The 13,179-nt window shown below is 43.2% G+C and overlaps 1 protein-coding gene across 3 annotated transcripts in view; it reads right to left on the reverse strand.

The window, feature by feature from the left end:
• GRAMD1B (GRAM domain containing 1B) overlaps nucleotides 1-13,179 on the reverse strand; it is a 180,088-nt gene that overhangs the window by 108,644 nt on the left and 58,265 nt on the right. For all 3 annotated transcript variants that reach the window (XM_090026803.1, XM_090026805.1, XM_090026804.1), the window contains one exon: nucleotides 3,330-3,407. In XM_090026803.1, coding sequence (XP_089882929.1) covers nucleotides 3,330-3,407 — 78 coding nt within the window. The remainder of the gene's footprint in view (nucleotides 1-3,329; nucleotides 3,408-13,179) is intronic.

Genomic DNA, 13,179 nt, shown 5'->3' on the forward strand with positions numbered 1-13,179 from the left:
CAGGTTGCAGTCAAAAACCAATGTAAGCCAAGCAAATTCCAGCTCCATAAGTATGCTCACTGATTGTGGCTTGAGAATTATTGGCTGGTATATAGCTGACAGGCAGCGCAGAAAGTACTTTATGAAGGGGACAGGGATGAATTTGCAGCACTGTGGGGATGGAGTGGTCCTCTGTCAGGACTGGGCCTGGTTCAGTGACCAAGTCAGCACAGTTTGGTTCTGGCCAAAGCTCTTGACTCTTGGGAAGAGTAAAAGCCTTCATCCACACTGCCTGACTTCAGAGCTGACCTATGGTAGCAGACTAACAGGACTGGTTCAATGCAAGAAACCAAACCTCAGATGTAGCATAAGCTTAAAGGATACCATATAAATCATGTCAAAGGATGAGTACTGAACAACATAAAGGGGCTGCAGGAACACCCTGTGTTTCTTCACATGCACTGGAAAAAATGGGCCGTGTCTGGTCCAATAGATCAATCAGGATATTTAATACTAGTCCTGCTGCTCTGGGCAAAACAATGATAATGAATCACATGCAAAAATCAGTATTCACTTTTCAGTCCCTTTTGTGCCAATGCTGCAGTTTTGAAGTGAAAACAGATCAACCTCCCAAGGAGAATATATATTAATTTAGACTTGGTTCTGAAAATTCACAGCAGTCTCTACCAACCTACCAGACAACTGCCCTGGATATCCAAGAACTGTCCTAAACTCGTTGGGCAAAACATTAGGCAAACATGCTTCAACTACCTGCAGGGTGGTCCCAACGAGGATACAACTGCACTGTTTTCACTGGTGGCAGATGACAGAATGAGGAGCAATGGGCTCACATTGCAGCAAGGAAAGCTTAGGTTAGAGATATTAGGAAAAACTTTCTCATGGGGAGGACAGTAAAACACTGGAGCAGGTTACCCAGAGGTGGTGCAGTCTCCATCCTTGGAGGTTTTTAAGACCCAGCTAGACAAAGCCCTGACTGAGATGATCTAGCTGGGGCTGGTCCTGCTTTGAACAGGGGGATGGACTCGATCAGTGTTTTTCAACCCATGGGTCATGACCCTGAAAAGGTTGTGAATAAACTTTAAAAACGGGTTCTCCTTTAAAAGAGAAAAGCATGGGAAACTGTGGCTTTTCCCTTGCAGGCTGGCAGAGCTCCTGCCTGCAAAGGGCTGCTTGGGGACCCCTGTTCCTCACAGACAGACCCCCCCTGCCCCACACATGCACCCCTGCCCCACATACTGGGGGGCTGAAGGCAGGGGGCTGAAAGCGAGTGGCACTGAGTTGGGACTGGCCATCGGTGTTTACAACTGGGTCCTGGTACAAAAAAGGTTGAGAACCACTGAAATAGATACCTCTTGAGGTCCCGTCCAACTCTCATTTTTCTATGGATCTATGAATAGGTCAATCATGAACAGTTCTCAGGGTCAGTCCTGCAGAGGCACCTAGCAATACAGACCACATCCAAGATGGGGTTTGACTGTTTTAGGGGATAGAGGACCTAATGATCAGTTAACAGAGATGTTTGCAAAGGGTGAAGGTGCAGCATCTAAAATGCAGGGAAAGCAAATTCACAGATTTGACTTGCAAAGAGCATAACAAAGAGTTTGGTTTCCAAAAGCCACTCCCGTGCCAACAAATTTCTTCCCAGTGTACAGTTGTTAGTGCTGCTGTTGACGAGAGACAGGTACAGCCAGAAGTGAGTAAGCCCAAGTCCAGGCACGGTGGAGCTGAGCCAGAGTTATCAGACATCTCTAGGGCTTGGAATAGATCCAGTCCTCATGTGTCCTTTACAATTTGCCACCACTCCCAGCATAAAAGGGCCTTAACGTTAATAAGAAATAGGCCCACAGGTTACTGGAATGGAACTGATGGCTGGAGCCCCTGGGTGTCTAATCCCATCGCTGTCACTGGCACACACGGTCGGTGGCCTGGGGTATTTACCCCCCCGTACTTCAGTTCTCCTACATGTAAACTTAATAAATGGTATTTCTCTACTGCAGGGCCATGTTGAGGATTAATCAGCTAATGTCTCTACAGCACCTTGGACTCATTTTGAAGGCAGTGGTGACACAGTGTGATTTTAAAGCAATTCATTCATTCCTTTAGCATATGGACCAGAGAGGTTCTGAAAAGTGACAAAGTACCAGGGAGACTGGCAAGCTCTTTGGGATGGCTTTTTCTGGTAGAGGCAACAGAAAGTGATGATAACTTCAGCTAAAAGCCAGCTCCACAATTAATAATTTACCCAATCAAACCCTTTCAGAAATACCAACATCAATGATACTTTGGATTTGTGATCTCTCAAGGACCTTTCAGTGCTTTAAGGCAGAGAATAAGCGTCATTAGTCAAGCATTTCCATTGAGAAACTGAGGCACAGAGAGGGGCTTGTCTGATGCCATATTTAGGAACCGAATATGGGTCAGCAGACCATCTAGCTCTGTAGCCTGTCCAATGGACTGTTCTGCCTTGCAAGTTTTAGGTAACCAAAGCCTGCATTTCTGGCAAGGTATGTGACAGTGATTTGCATTTTAGACAGAAAGCAACCAATGTACAGTACTTCCTTGACAACCATGATACTTAATGCATGACAACAGTCTGTGTCAAAGCAAGCCAAGCATGCTAGACAGTGAAGGATAGAGCTTTCTGACAGATATCTCCTCCTGACTTCCCCTTCAGAAACACCTCTTTTATTCGACATTTTCTGTTTCCAACACCTGTCATTCTCTTTTCCAGTACTTCATCCTGACCTACCACGCCGCTCTCATTCCAAGAATGTAATCGACCCTTTACTATGAAATGCCCATACAGACATGCCCCATCCAAACTCTTCTCCTCATTTAAAGTTCTGCCTTCTTTCCTGTGTTGCACGCTGCGCCCGCGTTTCATACACCTCGAGGTTCCCTGCTCTGCAGCGAGAGCTCAGTCCTGCTCACATAATATCAACAATATGTTTGGCATTGTCCATGGTGAGAAGTGGCTGCAGAAGATACCCTGGCAACTTTGCCTTCCTGGTGCCAGCCCATCCCCTGGACTTTAGACCTCCAGAGTGCACATGTGAGATTTCTAAGTAGAATATGAGAATATTCATCTTTAAAAGAACCTATATATATCTATATATCTATATCGATATAGATATCGAGATATAGATATAGATGTATATAGCCAGAAGGCCCTTCTGAAGAGTTGAGCTAGCCTCTTCCTGATGATGAACATGAAAAAGCAGGGCGAAAACAACCACCATAATCCCCAAAACAGGCTCGGGCTGGGCCCACAGCCCCTTCCTGAGGGGTTACAGACATTGCCCCAGCTCCCTTATCCTGGAGGGACCTACCTCTCGTCACGCATGCGGGGACTCAGGAACCGGGACGAGTCATCATCGTGGCTGCTCTGCTGGCTGCTCTGCTGGCTGCTGCAGGATGAGACAGAAAGGGAGAAGCAGTCAGAGCATGGGACGCCACCACCTAGCAGAGTGAAAAGGAGGAGAACTAAACTGCCCAGGGCTTGTACTTGTCTCTGTGCAGCTTGTGTATTGACTCACACCAGTTGGTTTGGATGGTGCTGCAAGCCAACTCCTGCTCCCAACTCCTGGGATTAGGGTTATTTTTCTGGAGCCGGGTAATTTTAGGAGAATGTCCATTATTGCTTAAAACAAAACAAAACGAAACGAAACAAGCACTCTTGTGGTTATGGAGAGAAGTTCATAAGTGTTACCTGAGCAGAAGGCTCAGAAACCAGAAGAAAAATAGAAAGATCCCCAGATTCATTATTTTTAAGATCCCTTGCTTTTTTTGTGTGTGTTTAAAGCTAGTCCTGCAATTGCCGGCACTACACCCTTAAATCAATATAGCAGTGTCTACACACAAAGCTGCATCAATTAATTAAACCGGTGTGAAGTCACACCTGTAGTTATACCGATTTCACCTGTATGTCAGTTGAGGTTTACATTTGCAGAAGAGCAAGTAACACGTTTATAATGGAGGCTCTATACATGACACCCAGCTCTACATTGCTAGATCATGCCCTATTTTGGTGGCAGCCAACCTTTTGGGGCAAGCAAGTCACAAATGAAGCCCTGCACCCTCTCCAAGTACCACTTTGATCCCCAATCTGCTGCTCTGCTTTCTGCTCCCTTCCCAGACTTGTTCTGCTTTCTGCTCCCTGTCATGTACTCCCTGCCCAATCTGTTGCTCTGATTTCTGCTCCCTGCCCTATCAGCAGCTATATTCCTTCCCCCTTCCTTTATCTGCTGCATGTATGCACATGCATGCTGCATGCCTGTGCCACTTGCGGCACGCCTGACATGGCTTGCCTATCTCTACCCTCTGCAGCCATGGGGGGAAGCAAGATGACTCCCCCTGTTTGTGCAAGCTGCATTACAGCTCCCCACATCATTGGAGGTGGTTCAAGCACCTACTCTGAACACCTTCAAGAGTAAATCTTGCTGGGATCCTATGACCCCAGCTGACTTCCTGCCCTTTGGGCAGGGGGCTGGACTCAATGATTTTCCAAGGTCCCTTCCAGCCCTAATGTCTATGAAATCTATGAAATCATGGTTCTGGGTGTCCTGGGAATGCAGCAGCTGTGACCTGGAGAGCCCCCTCCTTCAAATGCAAAACCGAGCTTTTCTCTGTCCAAAGGACCAGCCACAAATATCTTGCAAATTACTTTTCGCCATAGCAGAGTAAGCAGGAAGCTCTGCGGGAACCCAGTGCCATTCCCAGGGCCTAAGAGCTGAGCTATGGTTCACATAAGGCTCCTCTCTTTCTAACGTGATGTGTCTGATAGGAAATCTTTCTCCAGTGGGTCAAGGGTGCATCCACTCCAACTCAGTTAGCTTTGCACGGCTCTGTTTTCTAACCGACTATCTTAATACCTACAAGCAGCTCCTTCCCCTTGCTGGTAACCCAGGAGGCCAACCCACACCTCATCTTGGCGGGGAAGAATATGAGCAAAGGAAGCAGTTTTCTATCGGCGAGTTATAAGAAGGGCCCACAAGAGGTCACTCTTTGCTTTGAAACTGCCAATTTTCTATGCAAACCAGCCTGCCAGCTTCATTTTTTCCTCCTTCAAAGGGTCCAGTGTACACGCTGCATCTCCTCCGGCCGGCAGCAGTGGGAGCTCACCTGCCCAGGTTTAAACCTAGACATTTCTTCCCAGGAGAATCCCATGTCTTCACGAAGCATTTCCAGGGTTGTTGGTTGTAGCCGTGTTGGTCTATGGACATAGGCACGTAAGGTTCTTTGGGTAAACCTGATGTCTTTTATTAGACCAACTAAATAGATGGGAAAAAGTTCTTTGCTAGCTTTTTTTTTGTGCTGGGAACTTTGCAAAGAACTTTTCCCCCATCTATTTAGTTGGGCTAGTAAAAGATATCACATCTACCCAAGAACCTTGTCTGCCTAAGCACTTCCATGCTCTGATCAGAGGTGCTTTTTGCAGCATGGAAAGCAGACGCCTCAGAGCCAGCCTTAATCTACCTTGCTCAGGTACCAAAAGCAGAGTAGCTGGGGTGCCTTATCCTTCAGCACAGGCTACATAAGTGCACTGGGATGCTCAGGGCTTACACAGGTGACTACAAGCTATTCCAGCTTCAATGCTACTAAGCAAGACTAGGTATGCTGCATCCACTGCACTCAGCTGTCTTGCTGCAGTGTAGACCAAGTCGAGGAACACAGAGAGAGGGAGAGATGGGTGAGAATGTATCGCCATTCAATTAGGGATCCAGTTCAAAACTGCTGCCTTTGTATTTAAAACTCCCCAGGGAGACCTTGCCTCTCCTTGGGCCCACTTCACATTCACCTACTCGAGAGTCCCAAGCCAGCCGCTCACGCAAGATCACCTGCTGCACCGCAGCCGACTTCTCTATTGTGCCTGCTACCCAAAATGAACTCCACACCTCTCTCCAACTCTACAGTGCTTCCTCACAGTCTTCAGTTTCCAGCCCCCTGAAAACCCACCTCTGCCTCCCACTCTACCTGCATTGTGCATTGTTGGTAGGATTTTGAAATTACAGAGTTATCATTACTTCCACCCATCTAGGTTTGTATTCCACAATCAACACTGTGGGATCTGAGTCTTTAATAAATGTAATACCCATGTGTGACTATTCCAGAGTCACATATAGAAGCTGCCATATAGAAACAAATCAATTAAACAAAGACACTTTTTGACAGCTATGCTCTCAAGTTACTGAAGTCACTGAAAAATGATGAAAATCAATAGAGCAAGGCCCTAAAGAAATCCAGAAGTTTACTGCTGTCACTGTCTAAGTGCTGCAGACGGCTGAAACGATGATACATAGGGTACCCCAATCCAGGAAGTGCATCCATTTCCAAGCCAGGTGCTTCAGCCACTGCAAAACTAGAGTATAAACCAGTGACTGCCGGGCAGCTTCGTCCTTCCGATCCAGAAGTGAACTCTGCACGCTCCTGATGGAGAGAAAGTGTCTTCCCAAATGATTCTACCGCTAGGCTCCCATTTCAAGGACCATGTCCACGTCTTGCCAGGTAAACATGTCACAACTCTGGTATGATCCCTCCCTATTAAAGGTGTCCTGTTTTAATAAAGTAGAAGATTTTTTGGAAAAAAAAAATGTTGCGTTTTTTTTAGTTTGGTTTCCTATGAAACTGAGAAATAAACAGTTGAGGAGGTTTCAGTTCATCATTTTTCTTTCTTTCCTTCCTTTATCTTCCACCTCTCTACTTTTCTCAACCACAAGATGGAAAAAAAGTGAAACAGAAAAAAACCTCGCCCATCTACCCAAACCGGGCAAAAGAAATGTTCAAAATCATAACATTTTGATAAACACCTTCCATAAAAGCATTAATGAAAACAATTAAATAAATGAAAACTCACTCTTTTCTGAGAACTGCGGGACTAAAATAACTTCACTATGTTTTTGTAGGTGAGGAAATATATTTTCTCCAACTTCTTGAGCAACTACACACTTCAGCACTTGGAACGGAGGTCTCACCTGACAAAGCCTTTCCAGTTGGGAACTTCTCTGTAGCCTCGGGCATACCCTACACTGGCCATTGCTCTCTCTCTTTTGTCATCTTTTTTTTGTTACAGCAGAGAGTGAAAACTTTCCAAAATTAGCTAACAGCATTAAAAATTAAGCACTTAATAATATGGGGACTTGTTCACACAAAAAGCATGACCTGCCTGCCAATAGGTTTTTAAAGTATATGTCTGAACCATGATCTCATTTTTACAAAACCCCTTGAATTCCACTATTACTATCTTGCTTGTTTCTTCGTTATCAGCTGGATAAGAGTGGCTTGGTACAAGAGATCCCTGACACTCCTAGGCACTCTGCCAAAACAGCCTTTCAGGAAAAGGGCAAACAAGTCTTTTGTCTCCTCATGCAAAGATTTTGCCTTTTCTCCTTTGTGCAAACACCATTTGGTGGAAAGGACAATGTGGGGGTGACAAATTCTGCAGTGACCTAGGGGGGTGCTCTGCATCACATGTCTTTCTCCCGTTTACTGCTTCTGAAACTGGCCACATGAACCAGTTTGGACGGAGAAACCAAAACCAACTTTTGCCTCCAATTCAAAGAAAAACTTTTTTTTCAAATAACTTTTTCTAAAATGTTCTTCTTCAGACTTTGCAGCTGCTTTTCTTGCACTTTGTGGCTTCAGATGGGACTACAGACAGAAGCATCAAATACTACAAAACAGTTTGCCCTATGCCTGAAGAAGGGTGACTGCTCCCGAAAGTTTGCAAAGAACTTTTTTCCACCTACTCAGTTGGTCTAATAAAAGATGTCACATCTCCCCAGAGAACCTTGCTTGCTTCCTTCTCAAAGGATTTCATTTCCCAGGAACAGCACAAGAAGAACCGGTGAATCTCATAAGAATGCCTGACTTCTGAAGGCTAAGCCAAACTGAACATTAAACCCTTTAATGTTCACGTACCCATCCCTAACTGGCTTCTGGACTTCTGGACAAAGTTCTCCTAATAAAGCTGTTTAAACATTTAAAGGAACACTGCAACTGTTTTCTCTGTGCTTCTTAAGCTTGCTAGAACTGAAAGAAATCAGAAAGGAAAAACTATATTTTTCTAGCTTCTTTCCTTAGGCATTCAACAGCACTCTTCATATAAGTATTGCAGATTTCCCTCAATTGGGTGGACCTTGCACACAGCAACAAAGGAGAGAAAAATCATGTTGCAAATAAGAAAATGCAGTTATTAAACCTCTTAAAGGTTACCAAGCGGTGCAAACTCATACTGGGTCATACCTTTTGATCACACTTTAAACTGACCAGAGGTAAAGGCAACAACAGTCTTTCTTTAAGTGATTGTGTGATTTCCCACCCCTCAAGATCCTGAGTGACCTGAAGCTGATTGGAAAACAATGCAATTTAGGAAATCAGCAAAGCAACCAAACAAGAGAGTTCTTACCTCATCCCAAAGCTTAATGGTGCTCAGCAGAAACTCAGATAGGGCCCCTTTGAGATGCCCCAGCGAAGTGGAGGGTAGGGCTGACAAGACAGATGTGTCTGTATTTCACTGGGAATGCTTGCCAGTGACTCGCCACATCCACAACAGGCCTTATCATGAGGTTACAGTCAATTCTCAAGCTCCAATCATTATTTCATACATCAGAAATTGCCGGAGAGCTCAAATACAAATTAACCAGGTTATTTAAATATTAAATCTGTGAGGTGTCTATTCCCCACTTGCCTGTTACCTGAGACAATGCCAGACAAGCGACTGTATTGCCTAAAGCTAACTCAGCAGCTTAGGTGCAAGGGTTGCACGCAAGATTTTGCATTTATAGCCTGAGTAATATAAGACATGTTTTTCTCACCGACTGAAAGATCAGATTTTCTAAAGGCTTTTGGGAAGGATTGCTCTTAGATCCTGGCTGTAACTAATGCTAATTTCCCACTGGCCTTAAGGTTTCCTTAAACTAAAATGAAGCTGAACAAGAGACAGGTTTCTAGTGGTGCATATTATTGCTACAGTCCTCCAAAAGTAGTTCCTTACAAGCCATGGGAAAGAAAATAGCTCCCGACCCAGATTCCTAAAAACCCTGCCTTCAAAGTGTTATTTCTCCTAGCATCCCATTTTTGATACACCACTACCCTCCGCCCTACTGAATTCATTTCTCACCATTCTTCTGACCTTTTTCAGCACTGCTATGACCTAGTATGATCACTATGTGACCAAATATTCTCTCTCAATTCTGCAACACCCCCAAGACAATTTGTCTCTCTATAATCATTGCCATTATCACCTCTGCAAACATGAATACAGTTTGTTGTGTCAATAAAGCCTCTGTGCCATTCCCGTCTCCACCAGTCTTACCATGTCTTTATCTGTCTCCGTGTGTATATGGGGCTCAGGTTTGTGATAACAGTGCATCACGCTCCTCCCCAATTTATCTCTCAGTTGAAAATTAAGCACTTTAAATTATTGATCCACTGTTTAATGGAAAAATATGGTTTCAGCACAGAATGCTTTCCGACTATTTACTGCCACTATTGCTTCCAGTTTCCACTATTTGTGCTGTGTGATTGCTAAGCTAGCCACATGGTATCTGCTGTTCTCCAATTCCCTGGGAAACTCTTAAAAATAAGACAAGGGCTGGAATAAGTCACCGGGACAGCTGAACTTAGACTAAAATGTTTCACTGTGAACAACTGCACAAATTCATATTTGCACACGTAACTTGAGACAGACTCATGTTCTTATGCACAAAAAAATCCTTCCACCCATATTTATGGAAAATGAACAACAAGAGATGGCAGCTACTGAAATCTATAAGCTAGTTTCAGCCCAGAAAATGCTCACTAAGCCCTCTTTTTTACAGTCTTCTCCTATTCAAACCTTTGCTGAATATTTTAAAGACTTGTCTCATACATTTGGCCTGATAATATGGAGGATAATAGGCTGTGTTTGAACTATTCTTATCTTCCTGTACATTTTTTTTATTCTTCTATTCTGAGATAGCCCATTACCATTTTAGGTTTTAATCAGTTCCAACTAACGCACTTTGGGCCATATTTTAGAAGCGCTCGGCACTAATATACACCTATCACATATTTGTGGTCAGACTTCTATAATTTTTTGACACCCAGTTTAAAGCAATCTGGCTCAGATTGGGGATATACCAAGCAAATCTGGCACACTGGCCCCCTAAAACCTAAAGGCAAGAATATCTAATATTTTACTTTCCCATTACATCTTCAACTACTGGTCAAAGAACATTTTGCCATGCATATCCAAATCCCGCTCTCTCTCTCTCTCTCTCTCTGTGTCTCTCTCACTCCCTATATATACATATATTTGCAACATGATTTTATATATATAGAGAGAGAGAGAGAGAGAGGTTTGGATATGCATGGCAAGATGTATATGTATATATATGTATAAGTGTGTGTGTGTATATATATATGTATGTATACGTATATGTGTATATATATGTATATGTTACTTCAACAATTTTCTTCTGAAAAATGAATTGCTTCAGAATACACCCTTCCACTACACTGAAGCATTTAAACATAGACATACCTACATTATTCTTGCATGATCTATGTATTATTTCATTTTTTTAAACAACACCTAGTAGGCACGCAGGATGGATGGAGTTTATAGAAAGTGCAATTTCTTATGGTGATTCGGTTACAAATAAACAAACATTTTTCACAGCTAACGATAAACAGATCACATAACTTCTGTGGGATTTTCTGGCTTGCAGATCTGTGCATAACAGTGTCTGATAAATTATCCAGATACAAAATTACTTTCCCTTCAACCCTAGATGTGATTTTCAACCAATGTGGAGAAGCAAGAGAATGTATCATATTCTTACTGAATATTCTTGATGTAAACTCAAAGGCTTTTATTCAGAGGGTGCTTCCCTATGGTAGATGGATAATCATGAAGGAAGAAACGGCAATACTGAAGAAGATATAATCTATTAATGAGACTGGCTAGTAAATGATTCACAAAACACGGGATTATAGCAAACCTCACTGTTTTCCAGAACTAGTTACCAAAGAGTTTCATAGAGAGATGCTTCTAGCTTCTAAGTCCATCTAATATTTAGCATTCAGGTGGTTTAATTTTTCCTCCCATTAGATGGTTTGGGTCTGACTGCCTACCCACATAACAAACTTTTTTAACAGAGGAGCATTTGCTCAATAGTCAAACACATCTCTCCTATAAATGACACAACTTTGGTAATGATTTCAGAAAGAAAATGCTTATGAGAGATGTTTTGCCTACACCTAACTGCTACACTAATAGGGAGGTGCACGTAATAGATAACGCAATCCCATGACTCAGTGAATTTGAATTGGCATCCCATTGTTTCCATTCAGAGTTATAATTGTCATTTTATTTATCTGTTTCTGCCATTCAACCCACTCCAGGATTTTTGTTCTGTTTTTGGATTCTGAGTTCAACAGGACAGCGACTGCCCCTACTTAAAATCCAAAATAATTAGCCTATCTTGAGCACCACTACCAAAAATATAGGAACAAACTCATTTACTACTAATAATCATGATTACTGTCGAACTTGCCAGGAAAACATTTTCAAAAGAAAATAACATTTTCACAAGAAAAAAGCTCATATCCCAAGCATGCAGTTGGTCCAATAAAAGATATCACACACACACACACACACACACACACACACACACACACACACACACACACACAAATCCCTGTCTGTCAAAAAGGAAAATGTTGTAATTGTTGTGAATAGCTTTCTTCAATTTTGTGCAGATGTTGGTAAAAGCCCAACTTTTTTTCTAATGGAAACACAAAATTCAGATGGACAAAATCCATTTTGCCAAAAAAGTATTTCTCCTGTAAAATGTTGCACTGACAATCGCTGTCCAGCTCTGATGATCTGGATGGCAGCACTCTGCCTGCTAATCTCACACAACATTGGAAGCCCTGGGCATTTCTCTGACAGTGACTTTGCGGGAGCCTTTCCCTTCGAGGAGATGTAACAGCTGGTCCGAAAACAATCTCTGTGTTGGTCTTGACCCTGAGAGCTCTGCTGATCATTCCCAGAATTGTGCCATGAGATCCCCTTCGGCCGAAAGAACCCCGCCCCAGTCCCAAAATACCATGAATAATTCATCAGTCTGGGCAAATTGAAACTCCTGCCATCAGAAGTATGAATCATAAAAGGAAGACCCCGTTCAGGATGGTCAGAAAACTGTCACTGTGGGGGGGAAATAAGCACAACTCACTGGCCTAAATTCCAAAGGAGGATGAGAGCCCGAAGTGCACCTGCAATCGCCTCACTCAGCAAGAAGGGTTTTCCCTTGATAACCCTGGGGCAGTCAGGCAGCAAAGGAAGGGGGAAGCACCTGAAGGCCCGGCTTTCCTGCAGCGTGCAGCTGCAAAATTCTCAGGGGAAATAGGAACCCTCGTGGCAAAAATCAGCAAGTTAACATAACACTTTCTTACAAGAAAAAGGAAGATTCACATCCAGTGAGCCACACGGCTGCACTGGGATAAGCAGGGATCCCTGGTTCTCTCCGATTTTAATACAACTCCAGATTTTCAGTTTAAAAAAAGTGACCCCCAAATCCACACTTGTCCCCCAATTTAAAAGCGGAGTTTAAAGGACTTAATTTCAATGACTTCAGTGAAATCTGGGATTTAAATGCAATATATATAAATGTATATTGGTGGTGTTTCATTTTCATCACAGGAAAAATGTGGGTTTGGGGTTATTTTAAACCAGAAAAATCAGACAAAACCAGGATCCATGGTGATAATGCACGATAGCGGGCAGGCAGCTAAATGTTACCATGGGGATGTATAAGGCTTTGCAACACCCTCTCCTTTCTGGCCAGCGATTTCCCAAGGTAGGCACAAGTTGCTGATATCCGTCTTCAGAAATGAAAAAGTGACAGCTCAGTGACTTGCCAGAGCTCCCAAAGTGAAATCAGGTTTTCTGACCCGACAAACCTCTAATTACATATAGTGTCTCCTGCCTGAAGCACATTTTTTTGGCCAGAAGGCAGAGGAGTAACAGGACAGGGTGTAAAAGAAACATTGAATTTAGACCTTGTACTAGCTACAGCTTGTGTAGCTATTTCTAAGACTAGAACAAGCACTTCCTGTCCAAGATCTCATTTGTTCTACCGCCTCAGCCTGCTACATGAGCAAAACAGGAATGTTTAAAAACAAATCCCGTTACTA

This window comes from Crocodylus siamensis, chromosome 14 (genome assembly GCF_052110815.1).
Source record: "Crocodylus siamensis isolate JL-2025a chromosome 14, ASM5211081v1, whole genome shotgun sequence".
Lineage (NCBI taxonomy): Eukaryota > Metazoa > Chordata > Crocodylia > Crocodylidae > Crocodylus > Crocodylus siamensis.